Source organism: Musca domestica, unplaced genomic scaffold (genome assembly GCF_030504385.1).
Source record: "Musca domestica strain aabys unplaced genomic scaffold, Musca_domestica.polishedcontigs.V.1.1 32, whole genome shotgun sequence".
Classification (NCBI taxonomy): domain Eukaryota; kingdom Metazoa; phylum Arthropoda; class Insecta; order Diptera; family Muscidae; genus Musca; species Musca domestica.
In genome coordinates this window covers 5,915,971-5,934,437 of record NW_026712311.1, presented here as the reverse complement: position 1 = coordinate 5,934,437, position 18,467 = coordinate 5,915,971, and the positions used below count along the sequence as shown (strand labels likewise).

The 18,467-nt window shown below is 33.5% G+C and overlaps 1 protein-coding gene across 1 annotated transcript in view; it reads right to left on the bottom strand.

Annotated features, from left to right (window-relative positions):
* Positions 1 to 18,467, bottom strand: part of LOC101891483 (dual specificity tyrosine-phosphorylation-regulated kinase 2) — a 172,527-nt gene that overhangs the window by 13,630 nt on the left and 140,430 nt on the right. Inside the window, exons 7-8 of the mRNA XM_005188269.4 lie at positions 1,982 to 2,120; positions 1,741 to 1,912 (exon numbers count right to left, since the gene is read on the bottom strand). Of these exons, the coding sequence (XP_005188326.1) occupies positions 1,741 to 1,912; positions 1,982 to 2,120 (311 nt within the window). The remainder of the gene's footprint in view (positions 1 to 1,740; positions 1,913 to 1,981; positions 2,121 to 18,467) is intronic.

The window sequence follows — 18,467 nt, the reverse complement described above, 5'->3', positions numbered from 1 at the left end:
TTTATTATTATGTCAGTAGCCATTATTATTACAAGGTACAACTTGAATGACTTCCTGTATTTTTTTTAAAAAAATCCACTTTTGCTTGTGTATCAGCCTTAATCGCTTCTGTTTGCTCCTTTATAGCTTCAATCTCCCTTTCCTTTAGAGTATTAGACTTTCTCATAGCTTCCACTTTCTCTTCTTCTATTTTAAACAATATTTCAAATTGTGATTCATCAGGATATAAAGCAACCTTCCGTTTTTCTTTCCTTGGTCTTTTTCCTCCCAATTTAATTGTAAATGTGGAATTTTCTCCAGTTTCAAGATCTTCATCCAACTCTACAATTTGGTCATCAAGTATCTCCACCATATCTTCCTGATAGCAAATATCTGATGAGTTATTTTCCACATGTACTCCGGGACTACATAGGAACCCCATCTCCTGAGTTTTATCCCCATCAACCGCTTCTATTTTGGTAATATTTATAATCCTCTGTTCTACTTCAGATAGTTGCTTGATTTTTTTTGGTCCATTAATTCCACTTTTTTGTTCGTCTCTTTTCATCAAAAGGTATTTGGAGCGTGTATATTGCCTATACGAATTTAAAAAATTGCATAGATAAACGCATGTACAATGACAAACATTGGTTGGTATTAAAATACGTAAAAGCATATCGAGCGATTCCATTTCCATTCTCCGGATCGTTAGATCCATTCTCCCAATTTTGCTCCTCTACAAATAATAATACTTATAACATTCTTCCAAAAAATCTTACTACTATTTTTAATATTCTACAATTAAAATAAGTCATACCTCAAATCACTCCAATATTTTCTCCACTTGGCACCATCCTTCATAGTCCCTCCAATAGCATTCAAGCATTCCGCCAATTCCTTCCATTTTTCTTCTCTATATTTTGCACCATCAACAGTACAAAATCTTCAATATACGTATATTTTTATTTTGTAAAGAAACATGATTTTTTTGTAAAATTTTAAATTGTCTTACTTGTCATTCGCCAAATCGACGTTTTCCTCAAGGAAGTTTATTAAAAATTCCTTTTGTTCTTCTGAGGCTCTTTTACCACGGACCGATTTTTCCATTTTCATAAAGAAAATTTGTATGAAAAAATATTTTTCAACTGAAAACTTTTTTGATTCAATTTTCATGATTGCATAGAATCGGAATAGCTTACTTTGTGAAAATGTGAAAACACTAGTTTCACTTTCTATCGTTCCTTTCATATGAAAACATTAAAACATATGTTTTTATGTTTTCATAGAACTCGAATCAGTATTTGTATGAAACGGTGAAAAAACTTTTCATTTTACGTTTTCATAGAACCAGAATTGACCCCCAGTAGTCTAAATTCTTCAATAAAACTGAGCTATAGATGTCTCTATTTATAATTTTGTAAATTTTATTTTGCCGCTTAAAAAGTTTTTCCAACCGTCGTCTAATCTGACTTTTTATTGAGGAAAGAAAACAGAGTTTCCAAAAGCAAAATTCCATAAACTAATTCTGATATGTCAATCTATTCCCTCTTCCACTGTTTAGGGTGAATATATCTGTCCCTCATTGCCACATTCGTTTCTCTGTCCTCTTTCTTTGTATATTTGCCCAGTGTGAATATAACTAAACCATGTCATAATGAAAATAAATGCCATTTCATTTTTGTTGTGCTACTATGTACACCAAGGGAGACATTGCTCCATGTGATTGGCAGGGTAGCAAGAAAACCCATCACACACACTCACCTAAACTCCACATATCAATGGCAGTGCCATATTGCAGACCCAATATGACTTCGGGTGAACGATAGAATCTCGACTGGATGTAGGTGTAGACTTTGCGATTGACATAGCACGAGCTGCCAAAATCGATGACCTTTATTGAGCTGCTGCCTCGTTGTTTAAGGAGTATGTTTTCCTAGGAGAAAATAAACAAACAAATTAAATTAATTAAAAACATTTTATTTAAAAGAATTCTCCAACTTACTGGTTTGAGATCACAGTGTATGATATTCTCTTTATACAACAGACGTAGACATTTTACAATGGAATTGCAGAAACGCCTTATTAGACTCATGCTGAAGCCATTGTAGTTGTTCTTTTTGATCAGCTCATACAAATTAAGACTGAAATTAGAAAAAAGAAGAAGAAACGGAAAATTAGTATTTGTTTTGCTTTGCCATGAACGATTTGTAGATGATAAAAAATTACCAAGCAATTAAAGTTGTTTGGTTTGGTGAAGTAAAGGGCAACCAAAAATCCCCAAAAAAATGAGGAAGATTTGGTTTTCTTTCATTTTTTGGTTTTCTTTATAATAAACCATAAAAATATATTAACCTCGTCAAAACCGGTATTTTATTTATTTAGTTATTTTCATTGTTCTTTTCATACCCCCAGAGTGTCCTTGTGCTTTTGTGCACAGGATTTGTTGTTGTTGTGTTTTTGGTAATAACCAAAATCCTTATCAGTTAATTAATCTGTTTAACAACCAAAAAGGAGAAACTTTAACCTTTTCCAGTTGTGTGTGGGTTTGTTTGTTTGCTTCTAATATAAGCAAATAGAAATGCAATATTTTTCTCATAAGAAACACATCATAGCTGGAGTGGTTATTTTTGGGATGGGGTTCCTTTTTAGTTTGTTTTTGATATTTCGTCATCGAAGTCAACGAAATATTTATTAAACATGCAATGCAAATTAAAACCACATAAAAATATATACATATAACAAATAATAACAAATAAAAATAATAACATGAAGCTTTCTTAACCCCTCGAAAAGGGATATGTTAACTTCGCAGCTGTCGTGGGAGCCCAAAAGGACCCATCATAGGACTTTCGACAAAAAATGTCTTTTGATTATATATTATCTGAATTCTGAACTGGAAAATTTTCCTTTTTTAATTCACCAGTAAAATCACTGATGTTTTTATTTCACGAAAAAGCTAGTTCAATCCTAGGGTTCACAGAAAGGAACTCTGTAACTTGTATAGTTCATGAATTCTTTAAAAAAAAAGATATAGCATTTTTCTAAACCGGGAAATCTTTCGGAATAACAGTTAAATCCACAAGAAAAAGTAATAAACGTTGTAGTTCACGAATGAACTACTTCAATTTTAGGGTTCACGGAAAGGAACCCTAAACATTTTATGGTTCAATTAATGAATTAATCATTAAACAAGTAAAAATAGTATCAGTCGGTTTTGCGGACAGATGTATACCACCAGCCTTAAGTTATGAATATTTAAACTTTTGACCCTTTCGAAGCAGTTGGGCGATATTGACAAATTCGTATTTAACATAAGACTGAAATAAATATTACAACGTGGCAGATTTGGACTATATCGACTACTTGCTACACTTCATATAAGATATGTGCAAGTTTTTGGAAAATGTGAAATTATGCGTGAGGTAACAGATATAGCGAATCGAAATATTCCATTTTCATTCTTCATCTGATACAGATAAAAATATTGGTTTGTGCAAAATTTTAAGGAAATCAACATTTATATACAATTTTATACGAAATCATAAATTTCGATAAATTACATGATCATATCAGTTGATAGAAATATTGCAAATATATTGCAAGTTGTAAAGAATCGCTGACTTGTTTCTCAAGTTATGACAGATATAATTATTGGAAATTGTTACCCTCCGTGGGTGCGGTACCAGAAGCAATGGTCCGATCTGTACTATCTTCATAACTGATTTTTTGTTGAAGGAAATATCGATATGCGCCAAGTCGGAATGGAATCGGATGTTAATTTCGTGTTTTATGAGCTTCATGAATGTTTAAAATTTTGACCCTTTGTGGGGCAGATACCAGAAGCAGTGGACCGATATATTCCATCTTCACAGCAGGTATTTAGTTAGTACAAATTATGGAATGTGTGAAATATGAAGAGAACCGGATGCATATTTTGAATTTTATAATCGTTTTGGTTATTCAAAACTTTGGCCCTTGTGGTGGAGGTACCAGAAGGAATGGTCAGATCTCTTCCATCTTTATAACATATATAACGTTAATGGACGTATTGAGATGTGCCAAGTCTGAATGAAATCGGATGTAAATTTCGTGTCTTATGAGCATCATTAATATTCAAAATTTTGACCATTTGTGGGGGATATACCAGAAGCAGTGGACCGATATATTTCATCTTCACACCAGACCTTTGGTAAATGAAAATGTGTGTAATTTTAAGACAATTGGGCTCTTACATCACATTTATAAGAGTTAAAATTATTCAAAATTTTAATAGAGTGGACCGATATTGTTCATTTTCGCACCTGACCAGCCAGCCAGACATATAGACGGACGGAAAATGCCCTGAAACGAATTTGGTCCAGGGTCTAAAGCCGTTGTTTCGATGAGGTACGTTTTGACCGTATTAAGTGATATATACCCCCTCTCTAGCCATATGACTGAGGGTATAAATATATCTTCAAAACAGTTATTTGCGTTGCAATGTTGGTAACTAACAAACGTAAACATTCACTTGTAGATGGCGTGAGTTCATTAGATTAGATAGCAAAGTTTATTTTTCTATACTTTAAATTTTACAGACGCCTAGAAATTTGTCCACGTTAAGTGTGTGGAAATATCGCACTACGCACGACAAAATTATGAAAAATTGAACTGTAGATGGCCCTCGTTTTATTCTAAATTAAAATTTAGATGACGTTCTTTAGTTACATATCTTTTGAAATCTAAAGGTTTCTTGACATTTTCCCATATTGGCTGTGTTAAAATGTATTCTTAAAACAAACTATAAAAAGTCTCCTTTAGTCAGTATAAGGGTTAATAATGCCATGATATTGTGTGTGTATTTTTGGTTGTCTATGAATTTGCTTCTTTCTTAGGCATGCTCGAAATGAAACCCTTTCTATAAAAAGAACAAACAAACACGGTAAAGTGTTTAAGGATTTTTCTTGTTTACATACACAACTAAATAAAAATTCTTGGGCAAATGGCTAAGGGCACTTTGTTGAAATCCTAAAATAGGCAACAGATTTAGGGATTTCTAAGAAAATTCTGGCAAAAGCCTAAAAGTAGCCTAAGTTGTGGGTATCAAAGTTATCTCGGTCGATTTTATTATTTATTTTTCATTTTATTGAGAGCTTAGGTGAATGGCTAAATGGCGATTGGATTTGAAATTACTTTTCTTTGGTCTAGGCCTAAATGTAGAAAACAAGGGGAACATGAGACAATTCAGGTTAAGTGGAACGTATGAAAACAAGATTTTATTGTTTCTTTGGGGAGTCAATATAGGTGGGTGGTAATTTGGATTCGAGGGATGTTTTTCTTACAGATGTCTTTCATATGCTGCTATAGTTTATACCGAGTGCCATCTATCGGCTTAACATTTTTCCGAAATCATCCATATTTTGTGAAACTTTAATAGATATCTATATATAGAATCTACGGTTCTAAAAATTCTTTGAAAAGAAGTACGAAATTTGTAAAGGATGTATTTAGACTGTTCACCGCATGAAAACGCTATCTATATTTCCATATCAACGCTTTTCTTTTCCATCGTCTTTGCTCATAAAGCAAAAATGTTGTTCCACAAATATTTGAAAACTACCTGACCCTTAAATAATGCTTCACGTAGAATGGTATCTTCACTTCTGTAGCACATTTTATTTGTATTCCTATAAATAAATTGCATACATTTAGGCTGGCATCTGCAATTTATTGTAATGCCACTTTTAATAGAACCTAGATGGCGCTCCAATCATCATTCAAACTAATCGGTCCCCCAACGTTAATTTTTCAAAATAAATTGCCTATATTTAGGCTGGCATCTGCAGTTTATTTGAACGCGTATACTAAATTAATTTTACTCTAGTCCACCTTGGAACGGAACATTCCTAAAAGAAAAGTAACATCTCTAAATATTTGTCGTAGACCCCATAAAGTATATATATCATAACCAGCACAAAATTCTAAGTCGATTTAACTATGCCCGTCTGTCTGTCCGCCTGTCTGTTTAATTCACGATACAGCCCGCATTATTTGACGTAAAACTTCAAAATTTGACAGAACAATTAGAACAGAACAGAATATTGTGTCTAGGATGATTGGTATTGAAAATGAGAAATATCGGTCCATGTTTTTGTACAGCCCCCATATAAGAGTACCTCCCGATATTCGGTATTTTGATGTTTTTTGTCACATTTTTCAACGGATTTATCTAAAAATTGGTATTTTTAGGTCCTAGTGGGTTTTAGTTTCGGTGGCAGAACATTGTATGCATAGTCCACGTTTTGATATAGCCCCCATATAGAGGCACCTGCCGATATTCAGTACTTTGATGATTTCTGTCACATTTTTCTCCAGATTTGTCTAACAATTGGTATTTGTAGGTCCTAGTGAGTTCTAGTTCCGGTGGCAGCACATTGTATGCATATGCAACACATTGTATAGGTATAGCCTCCCTATAACGGTACCTGCTGATATTCAGTATTTTGCGGATTTTTGCTACATTGTTCAACGGATTTGTCTAAAAATTGGTATTTGTAGCTCATAATGGACTCTATCTCCGGTGGCGAAACATTGTATGTATAGGTCCACGTTTTGATGTAGACCTCATATAGAGGCACCTGCCGATATTCAGTATTTTGATGATTTTTGACACATTTTTTTTTACAGATTTGGTATAAAAATTGCTATTTGTTGGTCATAGTGGGTTCTAGCTCCGGTGGCAAAATATTGCATATGTAGGTCCACGCTTTTGTATAGTACCTCCCGATATTCGGTTTTTTGAGGATTTTTGCCACATTTTTCCACAGATTTGGCTAAAAATTGGTATTTGTAGGTCACAATGGCTTCTAGCTCCGGTGGCAGAACAGTGAGTATTTAGTTCGACGTTTTCCTATAGCGCACAATAACGATATCCACTGATATGCGGCATTTTGATAATTTTAGTCACATTTACTTGAAAATTGTCTATTGATGTTCCCATTTTTGGAAGGTATTAAAAGCTCGGCCTGGGTGAACTTAATGTTTTTTACTTGTTAAATTTCAAATTTTGTATCAGTTTATGTCACTTAGCTCCTCTGTGAGTGCCTCCAATAGTAGGCAGTTGATTTCGTTACATAAGAAAAGAAAAAAAAACAGATGGTGCTCAAAAATTTCCGTCAAAAAAAAATATTTTTTTTAAAGGTCAAATTATACACCCGTTTATGTCAGAAGATTTTTGTGGTAGTGAACAAAAAATCTACACACGAGATTGTCCATCATATGAGAACGCCACCTATATTTGAGTTAAAACATTTGTTTGCTTTCATATAAATAACAACCAGATGGCGTCCAAATGATCGCTCATACAGAAAGGTCCCTTCACGTTTGCATTTCATTTATTTGTATTTCTAAAAATCAATTGCCTACATTTAGGCTGGCTCATTACTAAATTCAATTTAATCTAGTTCAATTAATTTTATAGTTATTTTTAAATGTCAAATTATGTATCCATTAATACCAGGAGGCTTCCGTTGAAGTGCCCCCAAACAGTAGGCAATTGATTTTCGTTAAATAAACAAAACATTTACCACCACTTGAATTATCATCGAGAAAATTGCTATTTGAACACGCAACGACGTTTAAAACAATACATAAATAATGAATTTCAACACTTTGTCATGAAAAAACGGGAAGATGGTTTAGTGCGTGGGCGTCCTTTTGTCTTTGACTTACTGCAGACAAATGAAAGTTGAGGAGCAAAACTACACCATATTTGCGTGTCTATCAAATATGAATAAATTGGTTAATTTTGATTATAGAAAATTATGTCTTACAACCCTCACTCTCCCCCCTTCTAGACATCAATGACAATTTATTTGTTATGATTTATTTAATGACAAATTATTATTTTAAATATACAAAACGGAACAGTAGAAGTAGAAAAATTAACCATAAAAAGCAACAGTTGTTGACAAGAAATAACAACTTGTATTTTATGGCCCATCATATATGTGGGCTAAATGAAAATGATTGCCTACTTTAAGGCGGTTGTTACTCATTAACTTATAACTTTTATAATTAATTATGCTTGCGTGCCGTAGATGTTTTTTTTTTCATTCTTTATAATTATATAATATTATTTATGATATTTTTTTATTTCTAAAATGATGGATAACAAAGACAATTCCGTTGAAATGTTAAAGTTTTTAATTTATATTTCCTGTTGACGTAAATGTCATGGGGACAGATTTTGTAAAATACCTAAAAAGAACCCCCACGACTTGGCGGAGCAAAACGCCATAAACGTGTTTTCAAGCAATTAAATATTAAGAACAGAATTTCCAGGCTTCTACGCTGCGCTCCCATTCTCATGCCATTTTGCGCCCATAAAAGTAGGCTATTGAGTTTTTCACTTTTCCTTCCTGGTTAACCTTCGTCCAGGTAATTGTGGTTGGGCTGCAGCAGAGAGGCAAGAGATGGTTATAATTTAAACACATGTTGGTTGTTTATTGCCCTGTGAACAGTCGCCCGCCCCCAGCACCCACATTCCGGTGAAAGTTTTAGTTTTTTATTGCCCCTAAATGTATGCAATGTCAGGCCGCCAACTGAAAAAAAGTGCATCGCGTGCGAATCGCAATTTCTGCGATAATGTCAGATTGTTTGACATCAATTGGTTACTATTGTGCATACATTTGCGTTTTTGTTTGCACTCACACACGTGTGGCCCCCCTTACCGCAGTCTCTTCCAACCATTTCCTTGGCTAGAAAAATGCATTTGTTTCCTCAATTTCATTGAGGGTGGGGGGTGAGGGTTTCCTTAGCCGTCTCGCCAAAGTCAAATGTGGCTCGTTAGGTTTTATACAATCAATTAAATTTTTGCTGAAACAACAGGTTGTTGTTGTATTTTGTTGCCTCACGATCAATGTGGCCTATGATGGTATTATTTATGACCATATGGAATAACCATAAATCATCCAAACTGCTTACCTTTCATTGAAATAGAATTTTTCAACCAAACATATGTGAGCTTAAATGAAATGTATTCTCTAATGTTAAAAAGTAATAAATATGTAAATGTCAAAGGAAGAAGTGAAAGGAGGCTGGATAGAATTTACAATATGTTGCCTATTTTTGGGCATACATATTAAGAATAACAATGTATGTGCACTTTGTTATGTGGGCGTGATGTGGCAGTATAATCTTTAATAGAAATCGATTAGAATTTGAATTATGACCAAATGTGTTGCCTATATTTAGGCTCAACATGCAAGTCACTTGAGGTTTGGATAAGAAAAATTACTGAGCATCGAATAAAGCATTTTATAAATCTCATATTTTAAAATAAACATGTAATAGCTTTTTTTGTCATCTATGTGTGAAAAATTATCCTGAAAGCAATAAGGAAATTGAGATATAGATGCCGTTGCGTCTTTGGGGTTTTAAAAGTTACTCTTAAGTTCTTGGAACCGTTGTTTTATTAAGCACCTTTCAATAAAAGGTAACCCGATTTTTTGGTTCTAGTCTTAGCTAAAACCGTATATTTTAGTGCTACCTGTTTGAACTTTTTGGGATTGTGAGCCTTTTTAATATGATACCCTATTATTTAATACTATTCAGGATACAACAATAAAAAATATATAAAAATATAGATGGCGTTATGTATAACTTGACCACCACGAAGTTCATTTATGATACTGAGTTTAGAAGAACTTATGTCCATATGTGGTACGTAAATATTAAAGCCGTAAATATACTCGGTATGTACGATACTCAAATGAATGCATTATTATGATTGCAGTGTAGATGGCGTTCTATACAGAACCATCCCAATTGTTATCGTTAAGTTTCGTAGCCGTTGAAGATCACTTTTTCAAATTCTTCCACCTTCTCACGAACATTAACCCTTATTGCTGGTTAATTTTTTGGCGTTATAAGTTTTCCTGAAGGGATTTCGAAACCACTATCTTATTTAGGACCTTCCTATTAAAAGTTAAAGTGGTTTCGACCCTGACTAACTACAGACTTCTTCAACTAAATTACATTTTTCTAAATAGTTCTCTTAAGCACTGTGTTATCTAGCACCTTACCGCCAATAGTGTATCTAATTGTTAGTTTCGTAAGCAGTAACATTATATTAATTGAAGTATAGGTGGCGTTATGTAACATATACCCAACAGGAGGTCTATTAATGGCACTAAGGTCCTTTAAAGGCACTTAATTTTTTTGTTAGATATTTTTACGCCGAAAAAACTTCACACACATAGTGTAAAAATTTAAATAAAAGCAATATTATGTTTGAAATGTAGATGGCGTTCCATACCGAACAATATCAAGTACATTTTTGGCCAGATTCTTATCCATTTGTGGCCAATTTTAGAAGCCCAGTGTTGTCCTACGCCTTTTTTAAACAATATTTACCCCCATCTCTTTTTGAATTTTTGACATTGTTTGACAGTTATCTTGAGATCCAAATGTTTTGATTGCCGTAGTTTCAAATAGTTTATCAAAATTGACCAAGATCGATCCAAATATCTTGTCCAGCCCTGTTTGTTCTTTTTGGGAATTAAAGCATGTTCATTATATAGAGGGCGTCATGTAGAATTAGTCTAACCGCGACCTGCCAATAGTGCTTGGATATTTCAATTATTAATACACCAACAATTTTAGATATTTAACGTCGAAATACAAAAAGTATTGGTCTCAACCCATTCGCAAAAGTTTGAAATAATTATTAATTTTCAGGCTCACTAGAGTAAGCTAGTTTTCAAAGATTTTACTAAAGACCATTGCAGCATTTGAAGTATAGATGGCGTAATGGAGAGTTTGTCGTGCTATAGGTTATTTAATGGAGCTATAATTTTTGATATGTATCGCCTAAAAGTTCGTTCTCTATATAAAAGTAAAGATATCAACAACTATATTTTTAAATTGAAGTATGGGTGGCGTTCATTCATACTTTAATATTTTAGCGCATTAGTAGAGCTAATATATTTCAAATATCATTGGCCTAATATTTTTGGATACGTATCGCGTACAAAACCGCTCTATATATTAAATTAAAGGTATAAAAAACCATTTTCAAAATTGAAGTATGGATGGCGTTCAATGATTTTCAATATTAACTTTTGCATTTGCATTGCATGGACACCTTCATTGGTAGTTTCGTATGACATATTTGAATAAAATTCGTGAATATTTCATGCCTAATAGTAACCTTTGTGAACTCAAATGAAAATAATATTACAACTGAAGTATAGGTGGCGGTTATTGTGATACAAAACCCAGAAACTTTGGCAAGGTTCCTGTCAGTTGAAGACTGACCCACTATGCCATGGGCCGTCACTTAGGTGATGTCTGTCCATAGTTGTAGAAAGTTCTATAATATTTAATTCGAAAGCCAGGAATATGTTACTAAAGGACATTGAAGTATAGATGACGGTATGCAGAATTTGCCCATCAAAGTTTTTCAAATATTTGAAATATTTATAGCCTAATTTTTTTCAAAATTTATCGCCAAAAAAACTATTTTAATAGAAACTTAACTAAAAGTAATGTCTACACTGAAGTGTAGATAGCGCTCAATACATTACAGCAAAACTTATGTTTAGCATTGCATTATGACCCTAATTAGTAGTTGAGTCCTATTAAATGTTTCAGTCTAGACTAACTTGACAAATATTTGAAGTGTCAAAAACTAGTAGGACAGACGTGTACTTCATTTAAGTGTTATATGCTTGTGTTATTTGGGAATGAGAACATATTAAATAGGATATAACCGGATTTACTATTTTTCAGTGACTTAAAGTATGCTGTCTGTCCAAAATTTTACCTAAGAAGATCGTTAGAATCAAAGTATAGATGGCGTTTTTGGACTTTTTTTACTGCATCTTAGATACAGATAGCGATGTGTGGATTTTTTTATCATAATAAGATATAGACGACGTGGTGTGGAATTTTCCTTTTATGAATATCGGACTCCCAATGAGAAAAAATCGCAATGCATGGAAGAAAAGATACACTGAAGTCCCCTTATTTAAATACACAATATTTTTGAATGCCTTCTGGAGCGTATATTTGGTTGGTATTATATCTAATGAATGCGCTCGGTGGGAGTTCTGTTTGCAGATTATGATTGTACATAAAGATGAAACTGTCTTTAACCTGTAATACATCTTTTAGAGGCCTCCAAACTTAAAACAGACATTTTCTTATGAAAAGCAATGTGTCTAATTTTTCATAAATTACACCTAAGGTTGAGATTTGAATTTTAAAAATTCAGTGCCTACCTTAAGGCATTTTTTTCAGTTCAGTGAATTGAGTTAATTTTCATTCAGTCCCTGCAATCAATTTCCCATTCAGCAAATTCGCCTGTAAATTTTTCCCAGCACTTCTCTCCACACTGGAACACATGTCGTCCTCCCACATTCCCAATAGAATAAAATTGACTTTAGCATGCCTCAGAGATTTGTTGCTGTAGCTTATTTTAAGGGTGTTTTTTTCTTTTTTGATATAAAAAAGACTTTATTAGGCTTTACACTTAAATGATGTTTGGGTATAAAGGCAAACTGATCAAAAAAGTCCCAAGAAGGAATGAATGTCATTGTGTGTGAGAGATTTTGTAAAATATATCAAGCAGAACGTGTTATGATGCTCATACATGCTTAATTTAATTTCCATGGAAAACAAGTTAACAAACAAGTACAAATGATGTCGTGTAGATGACAAGAAGGCGAGGAAAATTACTTGGCAAAGAATACATTTTCTAAACATGCTGTGTGTACTCGTCCTTCCTCCGCATGTTAAATGTATGATTTGAAGAAATTTCTGGGGAGAAGCACGTATTTCCTTAACTTCTTTTTTTTATATACAAAATAGACAAGGCGAATGAAAGAGTGCCAAAAAGTATGCTAAATAAGTTTATTTGGTTTATGCGAGTTCTCACATTTTTGACTGCCGTATCTATTTTTTTTTCTTATGGGGGCAAACAAATTTTCCAGCATGTTACTTTGCGAAGGACACGTAAATGTTATTTTAGCAACAGGCTTTACATTTTACAGTAAATAACTGAGCCCGATGCTAATTTGTCAGTGAATTCTATTTGCATACTTTTAGGAGGGAAGGTCTGAGAAGAACAACAGCAATAAATATAAACATTTATGTAGGTGTTGGTTGTGTGACAATTTAAGACACATGAATTAGTTAGGAAAACTTAGCTAAAATGAGTATTTCACTAGGTCACGTAGCAAAATTGCTATGACTTCTTTCATTTCCTTAATGAAATGATGTTAAATGCTAAAACATTTTCTAGAAATCTTATTACATTTGTCATTCGAAATGAAGCAAACCATCATTCAGCACTTCCAAAAAGATACCCTTGTGAATAGAATCTACTCAGAAATGCCTACTCATTTGATGCGGACACTATAAATATATAGTATGTCAGTTTATGTCATAGCCACTTGGTATTTATATGAAATGATAAATGTTTTGGGCAGACGAGTTGTGGCAAATTAGTTTGGAGGACAGTGAATACAGAGGAGGGCAAATAACACACATGACCTAATTAGAAATAATTAAAAATGCTACGAAAAGTATGCCTTAAATCATCTTCATTTATTTGCTTTATACTGAGCCTAAAACTAGGCAACAATTTTCTAAGGAAATAAATTCAAAATCTCTTCCTTTCCTGGCCTTGCCAGACCTTCTCCAATATGACTAAGATTCTAAGTTATCATCATCTTCTTCATTCCATTTCCACTCCCTATTCCAGGACAATCCCACACATACATATAGTTAGTCTCCACAAATCCTTAGAGAAATTGATTTTAATTGCATCAATGTTTGGTGGTGGCACAAAAATGCGTGCTCTAACTTTGATAACAGTTTAGCTACCGATTTTTTAATTAAAAGTTTGCAATATTCGATGTGTGTGTGTGGTGAAATGGCGACAATGACAATAGCAACGAATATTAGAAGAAAAGCAAGAAGGGACAATTCAATAAGGATTTCAATACCAATCGTTTTGGTGATGATGGCGGTGGTGGCATGGATTGACTGTCTCTTTTCTCGGTAAAATTAAGACAAAAGAGAGGGACAGCTTGGAGGATTAATTAGACTGTGCAGTGCAATGATGCAGACAAATTTCCTCGTAAAATTAGAAACTGCTGAATCAAATAACAATTATCGGCATCCCACAAAGAATGGGACAAACTGTTTCATGGGAATTGAGAAGTTTCTATAAAATTTGAGCAATTGATAGATACTGAAATATACACTAGCTCTAAAAAGGTCTCAATATGAAAATGATATATACATGTAAAAACATTGAATATCTTATGGATGACGAAGGTATGTATAATTATAGACTTAGCTCGAGGATGAACGAAAATATTTTATATTGCCATTCTTAGGCCAGAGAATAGGGGTTATAAGGTCACATTTCAACTGGTGGTCTTCGTTTTTTGAGCAGAAAGTCTATGAGACCTTCATAAGCCAGAAGGTCGTCTCATATAGAAGGCGTTTCATATAGAAGAGTCCTATGTAAATATAAAACCAGGAAAAATATAAGTTTTGTTAATAGATTTTCTGACCAGAAGTCTGTGAGACCTTCACAGACCACAAGATCATCGCATATGGAAGCCTAATAGAGTCCTATGTAAATAAAAACTGGGAAAATAAAAGCTATGTTGTTTTATGTGCAAGAATCTTCCTATTTTACCATTTTTCCAGTCTTTATTAGAAAACTGATCCCTTGCCCGAAAAGTAGTCAAAAATGTTAGCAAATTAAAATATATATGACGTTATTTTTTATTTGTTCAATTTGGCTGTGTATAGAGTGTTAGCATGACTGCCATCTTCCGACTGATTAATGAATTCATTTTGGACGATTGCCATCTATTTTTGAGATTTTTACTATTTTTCCTTAATGTTGCTTTCTCTGAGAATAATTTTCCATTTGTTTCTTTTACAAGTTTTACCATTAAAAAAGTAAAGAAACTAAGCTGTGATTGATCCTACCATACATGGATTTTTCGTACATTAAAATTGAAACATAGATGGCGCTGGTTATAACAATAGGGATTAAATTTTGATATGCCGTGGAATTGGTCCCAAAGTCGCTTATTTATTAAAAGTCGGCAATTTGTTGAGGTGTAGATAGATACATATTTTAAAGGTTCTATATCTTTCCAAGACGCCTTGCTTCGCAGTTTTGTGGAATTGCGTTCCATTTATAATGCTGCCTTGGTGTATGTAGACCAAAAGATGTTTTTCGGTTATAAAGTCTTTTTACACCATAAATCTTAATAGATCAGCAAGTTTCCTTATACGAAAGGGTCTTCTCTCATTTTCCATTAGGTATTTGTGAACTAAAAGGACATATCGGAAATTATTTTTTAAATCATTAGATCTTCCAGAACATATAGAACCAGATTGTAGTATAGATGGCGCCAGTTGTAACATTCTGGATTTGTTTATTCATATGTTGTTTAAATCCGATTATAAGTCCATTTATTGAGGTGCAGATGGCGTTTGTCATAGTATGCTGGATATTTTTATAGTTTTTGCATCTTTCCAGGATCATTTTGCACCACTTTCTTTGAAGTTTTGGGAAATTGCAATCGACTGATCCTGCCGTCTTGGTATTTGTAAACAAAACGAGATTCTGCTCTTAAAAGGTCTTCTAAGACCAAATGATCTCTATATATCAGTAGTGTTTCTTATTTTCATTTCCCGCAGGAATATTCGATCCACAGGGTGATTTCGAACAAAAACTTCTCATATAATTGGGTCTTTTAAAATATGCAGCACCCAATTTTTCTCTACTTTCTTCGAAGTTTTGTGAAATTATTGTTGTTTTAAACTGCCGCCTTGGTATTTTGTTGGCCAGAATATATTCTTTGATTATGGAGTTTCCTCACAACAGAATTATTCATATATCATTAGGCCACTTGGAACTTAAAATCGCATTGGTTGACGTGAAATTCCAATGAAGGATTCGTATAGACACAGCTGCAACATTTATTTTTAGGTTCCCCTTATACGTTTTTAATGGGTACAACACCAATAACATAGTATATATATATTTGCTTTTGGTAAAATTCTGCATCCTTTTCAAGACTATTTGGTGTTAATTTAGGTCCCACAAACTTTGGTATAACGTTTTGTTTGTTCTTAGAACATAAAATATGTAAGAAAAGGCTAGCACCGGCGAAGTGTAGATAGCGCTCGACATATCATGCAGGAATTTTGGAAAGTTCGGCATCCTTTAAAACTTTATTTAAAATTTTAGCTTCTCGTTGAGTGTCTATCGAAATCTTGTAACTATTAGCTTAGTCTTAATACTCAACATTCAGGTATAGATGGCGCATCTTTTTCAGCAGCCTTTTATAGCTAATTACCTTCACCTATTTTCTGACTCTTATAGCATATTTTGTCCATTTTATTTAGTCATTCGTTATAATTTTTAAAATATAGAAAATTACAGTCCTTGAATATAAAATATTTAACACCATAATATGCTCTGGCATAAATTAAAAGTTCCCAAACCCCAACAGAAAATAAATAAAAGCTTGTTGTGTTGCTGTGTCTATATTTTTGCACAAAAATATGTTATTTTACAAAAAAAAATTGAACACAACAAATGCCTAGTTAAATATTTACAAATACAACCCACACACAAATATTTGCCGGCATGTATCCTTTTACACAATAATGAACATGACAACGTATTCTACAAATGATAATAAATTAAAGCCACAAATATATTTTTGTTGTTGTTTTGGATGGCAGCACAAAAAAAAAAAACAGGCAAACAGAATAAAATAGGCTTAACCACTTATGGCCTGGCCCAAAACCATAATAACAACTACAACGAACTATGGCTATTCTTTGAACCATAGTCACCGGGAACATAATAATATAACATATAATAGCTATCTATATAAAAAAGCAAATACATATATTACAGAAGAAGAAGAGAATTTTATTGCAAATTTCCCAGCAAATCGAACATTTCAGAGTTCGAATTGTATTTTGTAGGGATAGTCGGAAACGAGACCGATTTCTCAGTTCGAACTATATTTGGAAGGAATAGTCGGAAACTAGACCCATTTCTGACCGAAAGTCTTGTGGAAAGTTTGAATAGTTATCTGATCGGAAATGTCCGGGGAAATGGTATATTTAAGTTGTAGTTTCGTACAGATTTATGTTCGAAATCTGGTCAAAATTGAAAGGGACGATTGTGTGGCTACTATAAATTTTTATACCCTCCACCATAGTATGGAGGATATATTAAGTTTGTCATTCCGCTTGTAACACCTCCAAATATACATTTTAGACCCCACAGAGTATATATATTCTTGATCAGCGTAAAATTCTCTGTCGATTTAGTCCGTCCGTCTATGGAAATCCCTCTAGCTTCCGAACGAATTGAAGTAGATTGATAAAATTTTACTCAAATGTATGTTATGTCTGCAGGACTTTTGGTATTGAAAATGGGCTATATAGATCTATGTTTTGGTATAGCCCCCATATAACGATACCTCCCGATATTCGGTATTTTGATGATTTAGCGACATTATTCACCGGATTTGTTTCAAATTTGGTATTTGAAGTTCGTAATTAAAACTACAGCCTATGACCGAAAATTGTCTGTGCAGGTCCACGTCTTCGTGTAGCCCCCATATAACGGTACCTCCCGATATTCGGTACTTTGTTGATTTTAGCGACATTATTCATCGGATTTGTTTCAAATTTGGTATTTGAAGTTCGCAATTAATACTACAGCCTAAGACAGAAATTTATCTGTGCAGGTCCACGTCTTCGTATAGCCTCTATATAACGATAACTCCCAATATTCGGTACTTTAATGATTTTAGCGACAATATTGATCGGAATTGTTTCAAATTTAATATTTAAAGTTTGAAATGAATACTGCAGCCTATGACAGAAAATTGTCTGTGCAGGTCCACGTCTTCGTATAGCCTCTATATAACGATAACTCCCAATATTCGGTACTTTAATGATTTTAGCGACAATATTGATCGGAAATGTTTCAAATTTAATATTTGAAGTTTGAAATGAATACTACAGCCTATGACAGAAAATTGTCTGTGCAGGTCCACGTCTTCGTATAGCCCCCATATAATGGTACCTCGCGATATTCGGTGCTTTGTTGATTTTATCGACATTATTCACCGGAATTGTTACAAATTTGGTATTTGAAGTTCGTAATGAATACTACAGCCTAAGACAGAAAATTGTCTGTGCGTATAGCCCCCCATATAACGATAACTCCCGATATTCGGTACTTAGTTGATTTTCTTCACCGGAATTTCTTTAAATTTGGTATTTTATGTTCGTAATAAATACTACAGCCTATGAGATTGTCTGTGCAGGTCCACGTCTTCGTATAGCTCCCATATAGCGGTATCTTCCGATATTTTGGAAAAAATATATAATCGAGGAAATGTTTAAGGTTGTGGTGTACGCTCTCTCTACATTATGGGGAT